The 8,171-nt window shown below is 43.5% G+C and overlaps 2 protein-coding genes across 3 annotated transcripts in view; one reads left to right on the top strand and one right to left on the bottom strand.

Annotated features, from left to right (window-relative positions):
• The window catches only part of Polr2b (RNA polymerase II subunit B), a 40,479-nt gene extending 33,360 nt beyond the window's left edge, over nt 1-7,119 (bottom strand). The window contains exons 1-2 of one of the 2 annotated variants that reach the window (XM_010609522.3): nt 6,993-7,119; nt 873-945 (exon numbers count right to left, since the gene is read on the bottom strand). In XM_010609522.3, the coding sequence (XP_010607824.1) occupies nt 873-945; nt 6,993-7,011 (92 nt within the window). In that variant the 5' untranslated portion in view covers nt 7,012-7,119. The remainder of the gene's footprint in view (nt 1-872; nt 946-6,992) is intronic. The other variant, XM_010609523.3, reaches the window with a different exon arrangement.
• A 302-nt stretch (nt 7,120-7,421) lies between these two features.
• The window catches only part of Noa1 (nitric oxide associated 1), a 19,369-nt gene continuing 18,619 nt past the window's right edge, over nt 7,422-8,171 (top strand). Inside the window, exons 1-2 of the mRNA XM_010609526.3 lie at nt 7,422-7,602; nt 7,751-8,165. Of these exons, the coding sequence (XP_010607828.1) occupies nt 7,815-8,165 (351 nt within the window). The 5' untranslated portion in view covers nt 7,422-7,602; nt 7,751-7,814. The remainder of the gene's footprint in view (nt 7,603-7,750; nt 8,166-8,171) is intronic.

Here is an 8,171-nt window from a genome sequence, read left to right as displayed (position 1 = left end):
AAAAAAAAAAAAAAAAAAAAAATGGTTCAGGAGGTAGATGGGCCTGGATTTAATTCCAAGAACTGCAAAAAAAGAAAAAGAAAAAAAGAAAAGGGTCCAGGGCTGGGGTATCTAGCTCAGTGTCACCATGGCTGCCTTACAAGCGCAAGGTCCTGAGTTTGATCCCCAATACCCCCCCAAAAAAAGAGTCCATAAAGAAATTAAGGAATTATTCCAGATTAAAGAAGAGAGAAGAATAAACCTTGAAAACAAAGTATAATACATGGTTCTATGTTAGATACAAAAAAAATGTATTATACTGTAAATATTATTGGCAAAACTATCAAAACTTAGGTATATATATTAAGTAAGATTATTGTATCAATACTAGTTCAGTTCCTGTACTATGATTATAAAAGAATATATACTCAGGTCTACAATTTATTCTCAGATTTTTCAGAAAAATAAAATGCAGAGAAAAAGAAAATGTTGTCATTTTGGAAATCCAGTGATGTATATAAATAAATTCTTTTTGGGAGAAGTTTCTTTGAGACAGTCTCACAGCAATCACTCAGTTAAATGAATTCTTTATGTAACTTTTGTATAAGCTTGAAATATTTACAAACTAAAGTTAATATAGTCCAGTCCTAGTACTCAGAAGGCTGAGGCAGGCCTGCCTTGAGTTTGAGACAAGACTGGGCTACAGAGTTGAATTCAAAGCCAGCCTGAACTACACAGAGAGAACCTGTCTTAAAAACAAATTAATTTAAAACATGTTTAAAATAAAGTTAATATATAAACTACGGAACATCTACCTACTGGGAGCAGAATTAATTTATATATTATTCTTTATAGTGTCTTTTAAAGCTATTCAGTTTGGTTTAAAGAATTACCTGATTACAATCCAGCATGCTTCTTGCCACAGATCTGGGGTGATTTCATCATCATCCTCATCATATTGCATATCTGCAAAAACAGAAATATGCAAAAAAATGCTACTAAGTGGGCTGGGGTATAGCTCAGTGCTGCAGTCCTTGCCCAGCATACAGGAGACCCCAGATTCCATACTCAGCTCTGCAAAACACAGCAGCAGCAACAAATTTTTTTAAAAGCCACTAGTTGGGGCCAGGGATTTAGCTCAATGGCACTGCACCTGCCTTGCAAGTGCAAGGTCCTGAGTTTGATCCCTAGTACAAAAACAAAAACACAAATGCAAATGCTACTAGTTATCACCCTGCTTCTATGACTTGAAGCAACAGAAATTACTCTCTGCCAAAGAAAAAGTAAACTTTTTACCTTGCTTTTCTAAAATTCCAGTTAATCACAGGAATGAAATAATACATGTCTTTAGGTAGTCTTCCAATATGAAAAGATTTTATCACAAAGGTTCAGTGTAAATTGTATGAATTTGCAAGTTTTCTGTCTTCTCCAGAAAGTCCATGCATTCTCATCTGTAACTGCGAGAACTGGGAGGAAGCTCGGGGCCTTCTGACTATGCAGCTCCTCAGAGACTGCAGACCAAGCAAAGGGCAGCACCAGAAAAGGGTTCCAGCGGGGAGCACTGAGGGCAGGTCTGGTACAGTGACATGCATACTCGCTCCCCACAGAGGGCCACAGCCTTGTCGCTTGTCCCTTGTCCAACATGCTCTTCCAGAGTGTGATCCTGACACTCTACAAAGGTAGAGATCCTCTCCTGGAACCTAGGTAGTTTTTCAACTCTCCCTCAGCCAGGAGAGCAGCTGGAGTAATGCTGTGTGATTTCAGAAGTTAAGTCAGAAAAAGCAATGCAGTTTTCATCTTGTTTGCTGAAACATTGGTTTCTGAAGCTCTGAAATGCCTTTAAAAAATCCTGCTACCAAGCCAGGCATGGTGGCACCGCCTGGCATCCCAGCACTCTAGGAGGCTGAGGGAGGAGGATCACAAGTTCATGCTCACTGGGTAATTGAGACACTTTCTCAAAACAAACAAACAGAGCGGGGAGGGGGTTATCAGAGCAAAGGTCCTGGGTTTAGCCCCCAATACCACAAAAAAACAACTGCACCATTATGAGGTTGGTATCCTGTGGAGAGGCCCAAACCATAAGGCAAACCTGCTTACAGATGCTCCTTCAAGGCCAGGTGCTAGACATGTGCGCAAACCCTCCAGGCCCTAGTAATCACATCAGCACTCAGCCTCCCACAGCCCTCCCAGCTGAACCACAGGCGCTGTGGGGCACAGACAGCCTATGCCTTCCATGCCCTAACTCCCAGACTCCACCAACATCATAAAATAATTTGTAAGCAACTAAATTTCAGAGTAATCGTACAGCAAATGTAACCAGCATGTGAGAAATCTAATACTGAATTAGTCACAGCTTTTTATATCAAAGAAGTGCTATACAATATTTTTGTTATTCTGTCCTACAAATATAGTCTATAAAACCTATGATCTTAAGATTCAAAATTTGATACACAACCAAAATAAATTTTCTTTCTTGGGAGGGGAGGGTGAGACAGGGTCTATGTAGTCCAGGCTGGCCCCAAACTCACGGTACTCTCCTCCTGCCTCAGCCCTGAGTGCTGGAACTACAGGTACGCAGCACCATGCCCAACCCAAAATGAATTTTCAACTAAACAGATTTGAATGCACTAGAATTACAAATTGTTACACATGGAGGAAGGGGTAAGAATGATAAAACAGCATAGACACCTAGCTCTATTAAGGAATTCTGCCATACAGGTAAATTCAAAGATGGGAAAAGAGGAAATGATAAGAGAGGGGCCTTAGATAAAGCTGTAGATCATACACCCCTTCAAACACTTTCTGTAGGCAACTGGCTATACAATGAAGGTCAGGTAACAGCTTCACATTATAAGATTAAAACAGAATCATTCACAAATGGATGAAAGAATAAGAATTTATGTAGAAAAGGAGAAAGACTAAAGGCAAAGGCTTAGGGATGTTTAAGCATCCCTTGAACATGGGCCAGGGATTTAGCTCAGTGGTTTTGCCACCTGCCTCACAAGCACAAGGTCCCAATACCAAAAAAAAAAAAAAAGTCACTCAAACACAGGGAACCCACGAAGGAGACTCACTTGTTGGCTCACCCATTCATCAAATATTTATGGGGGCCAGGGATTTAGCGCAGTGGTTCTGATGCCTGGCTCGCAAGTGCAAGGACCCAAGTTTGATCCCTGGTACCAAAAAATAAATAATACCAGAGAACTGGAGACCACCCACACCAACAGAAAAATGGCTGTGTCCTCAGGGAGATTATCACCTGCTGGGGAAATCAAATTCATAAGATGAAGTCAACAAAGACAAAGGGAAATGGATACTCCTAACCAAGACCCAAAGAGGTCAAGGAAGACTTTCCAAAACTGAGCTCAACACAGACTTTGTGTTATGAAGGGATAACACAGGAAAAAGGGGACAGAGAAGGTAGGAGGAAGGAAGCAGTATCCTAAACAAAAACACTCCACGATTAAAGACAGAATGGCAGCCAGGTGTGGTGGTGCACACCTACAATCCCAGCACTTGGGAGGCTGAGGTAGGAGGATCGCAGAGAGTTCAAAGCCAGCCTGGGCTACATAGTGAGTTCCAGGTCAGTCTCAACTACATAGGGAGACCCTGTAAAAAAAAAAAAAAAAAAAAGACAGAATGGCACACTGCAACACAACAGGCCAGAGTGGCTAATGCCCAAGTGAGGTCTGAAGGAGACTAAGGAAAATCCGATCTTTACCAAGCGCTTTGGGGACCACTATAAGGTTTAACTAAGGGTTGTGGGTAGATCCGCTTTTCTTTTCCAAAAGATCACCATGGCCAATGTGGAATGGTATATAAAGATAAAACTAGAAGGACACAGTGGGCCAGGGATTTAGCTCATGGTGTCACCGCCTGCCTCGCAAGCGTCAGGACCTGAGCTCAATCCCCAATACCAAAAAAAATTATAGGACCAGACATGGTGGCACATGCCTGTGATCCCAGCACTTAGGAGGCTGAGGCAGGAGGAACACCACAAGTCTGAGATCAGCCTGGGCTACACAGTGGGTTCAAGGCTAGCCTGGACTACATAGCAAGACCCTGCCTCAAAAAACAAACAAACCAGACCAGACCACATATTGAGGTGTGGTATACATGTCTGTAGGGAGGCTAAAGCAGGAGAATTACAGTGCAGAACTTGCCTACCGTGTTCAAGGCCATAGGTTTGATCCCCAATGCCACACACAAATGCTCAGGAGTCAGGCATGATGGCCTGCATCTATCATCCCAGCTACTCAGGAAGCTGAAGCAGGACTACTACTGTTTGAGGCCAGCCTAGGTAACATAACCAGAACCCAGCTCGAAAAAGAAAAGAAAAAGCCCAGTCTTCCATAGCTAGAAGGAGAAGGAAGGGTGTTATCATTCACTGAGAAGGAGGACACAGAAGACAGCAATTTTCGAAGAGGACTGAGGTGAGCTCCATGTGGACCTGGAAGACATCCTGTTGTCTAGTCACAGTTAAATATGCGGGCCATCTGAACTGGAAACACACATTCCAAACTCAGCCACATGTACAGGTAACTGAAGCCTTGAAAAGACTCCCAGTGATCACCTGGGGGGACCGCAAACTATAGAAGAGAACCAGAAAGAGAAAAGCCAACAGGTAAGAAGAATCAAGTGGAAGTGATGAGGGGCTTCCAGGAGAAAGTTATCAACAATGCTCCTACCAGAGTTCGGACGTCAAATTTATCAATTAAAAGCTGGACAAGTCTAGGGGATTAGCTCCGTGGTGCCGCCACCTGCCTCAAGCGCAAGGAAGTGAGTTTGATCCCCAGTACCAAAACAAAGGGCTGCTGGACAATCTAGGAAGAGCTGTTTTAAAATAGTAACATCAGCAGAATCAGATTATAATGGACTAAGGACCTTATAGGCTTGGAAACATATATGCGTGTGAGTGTGAGTGTGCGTGTGCGTGTGCGTGTGTGTTTAGAAAATTAGCTATGAAAGGAGAAAGTGGTGGGGGGGAACAATGAAAACAGATTTAACTTACTTTCTTCCAGACAAGAGAGACCTCGCGTTTTCATTTAGAAAGGCAGCTGAAAAGGGGTGGGTGAAAACTGTAAGAGCATAAAGATTTCAGAGAACACAAGCAGGAATGGAATACAGGAATACAGACTTACGCTGGAGCAGCAATGAATAAACTTTTCTGTTACAGGATTATTATATATTGCTAATAAGCATATAAATTAGTACAATCACCACCATAGTACTTGGCACCAGCTAACAAAATGTTAAAAATTCTTATCATTAGACCTGACAATTCCATATCTAGGAATTTATCTTTCAGACTTATTTGGGCAAAAGGATATGTATAAGATTACTCATTGCAGCAGTGTGAACCAAAAAAAGATGGGAAATAACTCGAATATCCTCAACAAAAGACTACTTCAGTTATGGTACATCTATACAAACTAAGTAACTATGAGGGGGAAATGAGGCTGCTCTTTATGTACTGATATATTAAGCAAAAACAAGAAGTGCAGAAAAGTGTAAATGCTACTTTGTGTCTCTAAACAGTGAAGAAATAGAATCCCATTCATGCTTGCTTAACTATGCATAAAGAATAAGAATCTAAGAACAGTAGTTGCCTACTGTGGACAGAGGGTTCTATCTGGACACATAGTGAACAAAAATGATACTTTAATACTATTTTCTAACTTGTGCCTGAGGAAATTTTATTATCTACTCAAAAAATTAAGGTAGGGCTGGGGATGTAGCTTAGATGTACAGTGCATGTCTAATATGCAGTAAGGGCTGAGTTTTGAGCCTCAACACCACAAATAATAAACTATTATGAAATTTCTTTTCAATTTTCCTTCCACTGAGATAGTAATTAAAAAGAATACAGGCTAGGGATGTAGCTCAGTCACACCTGCCTTGCCGTACCAAAAAAAAAAATAAAAATACAATGATTCTAATAAATTTTAGAAACAAGATACAAGTGAAAACGAGAAGCCTAACAGCTTTAAAAGTTTAAGTATTTGCTTCTATTTTCTCTCTGCAAAACAGCTAAGAGAATAAGGAGAACTGTGACAGATGACATGGACTTGGGAAGTAGAAGAAAATCAAGTGTGAAACAGCAGATATGGAGAATAATGATAAAACTTTAAAAATACAAATGATTTGGATATGGTGCCCACCTGTAGCTATTATTGGGCGGTGGTGTGAGGGGGAGCTGAAGCAGAGGGATCACTTAAACACAGGAGATGAGGCCTGCCTGAGCAAGACAATGAATCTCCGATTTTTTTTAAAGCAGAACATTTATTGGTACATTTTAGGCACACATAATGGTAACACTCATCATGGGGAATTTGCACCTGTACATGAAACATCCCGCCTTTTTCCCATTCCCCTACTCCCGTCTATGTACAAAAGCTTTGTTTCCATTTCAAAAAACAAAAAAATTTAAACAGAAAAACATGCAAACACACTAGACATGACTAAGAATTTTTTATGTGAAAAGATTATTTGACCCTGTTCAGGAAAATACATACAATCTGCCTTTTAAGGCAATTTTAAATACAGTATAAAGAAATGCTAAACTAAGCCAACTTCTCAGCCCACTGTTCTCTATCCCTAGTGTATTTTCAGGGCCTAGCGCAATGTCGGCACGGGCTGATGTCCTGTGACCACAAATAAAACTAGTCAATAAACTGTGGTATGAAAATAAGTAAAAGGAGGGAGCTTTTGACAGAAAAGTCTGTCGAGGACTCTGCACGCTATCTCAATGCTGGAATGTGCTACCAGATCTAACAGAACGAGACGTGGAGAGAACAGGAGTCAACCTGAACTGAAACACTAGCGCCACGTTTCCTGGCGCTGAACCTCTGGCAAACCCAGTTCCATTCGAGCCTGGGGAATGTGGGGGACGCGAATGGGAACTCAGGCCGCGAGCAGCGGGCAGGGCCCCAAATCCTTATTCCACTCATTCCCCTGAGCTTTCCTACTTAGGAGAGTACAGAAGGTATTCAGTGTACCGAGTGGTCACCTACCCTCGTCTGCGTCATACATATTGGCAACGGGCTCTGGACCTTCTAATTCTTGAAATCACAAACAGGAGTGCATCAACCACCCGAACCTCCACAGAGAGACGAGCTAATTTCCGCTTCCGGCGCTCCCAGAATCCTCTGCGCCCCATCCACACGGCGCTGCACGATTTGAGCCTGCGCGGACTGCAAGGTAAAGTTGGGCCAGAGTAAGAGTTGCGCACGCGCAAATGATGAACCGCTGTCAGGCGGCTGAGACGACCTGCAAAGAGCAAGGATTAGGTCCAGCCAGTAAAAGTTTGTTTTTCATAGTCAAACGGTCTTGATTTTTTTTGTCACAAATAATGATACTTGAAATGGCCAAGTAAATTCATTAATGGAAGTTTTTGGTTGTGGCGTGAGTCCTCAATATTCAGTGCCTAATTTGCACTTCTAAAGACCAAATCCTTCCCAAAATGTGACATACTAAAGGCACATGGTGATGTGTTGGAGAAGCCTAAAAGTGAGCAAGCTTGAGTACACTTTTTCTGACCACCTAAGTACTCAGAGACTTTGCGGTCGCTTTAAATGCGTTCTCAAGCCTCAGCGTTCCCATCGCGAGAACTCACGGAACCAGGTCATGGTGATGTGTTGGAGAAGCCTAAAAGTGAGCAAGCTTGAGTACACTTTTTCTGACCACCTAGCTAAGTACTCAGAGACTTTGCGGTCGCTTTAAATGCGTTCTCAAACCTCAGCGTTCCCATCGCGAGAACTCACGGAACCAGGCTCCCGGCGGTCCCCGAGCCTGCCCGCGGACCCCAGCACGCATGCGCACGCCGGGCAGTACTCATGCTGCCTGCACGCCTGGCCCGCCCGCTGCTGTGCGGTGTCCTGCGGGGGTCAGCGTCTGCCCAGGCGCGCCATGGCTTCCTGGAAAGGAAGTGCGCGGCTGCCTCCTCCTTTCTGCGCGGTAGGCGTCATCGGGGCCCCGCGGCAACTGGGGATCTGGAAAGAGTCATCGGCGTGGAGGAGCAGTTTCTGTTCCCCGAGTATATCCTGGAGCCAGAGCCCGCGCCCACCCCTGAGGAGCAGATACAGGAGCTGGTGCAGCGGCAGCAAGAGGAAGAGCGACAGCGGCGGCAGCGGCTGGACGAGCGGCTACAGCGGAAGCTACGGGTTGGAGGCCGCGCGTCCCCGGCCGCTGAG

Source organism: Fukomys damarensis, unplaced genomic scaffold (assembly GCF_012274545.1).
Source record: "Fukomys damarensis isolate Sample0158 unplaced genomic scaffold, DMR_v1.0_HiC HiC_scaffold_35, whole genome shotgun sequence".
NCBI lineage: Eukaryota > Metazoa > Chordata > Mammalia > Rodentia > Bathyergidae > Fukomys > Fukomys damarensis.
This window is presented reverse-complemented; position numbering and strand designations above follow the sequence as displayed.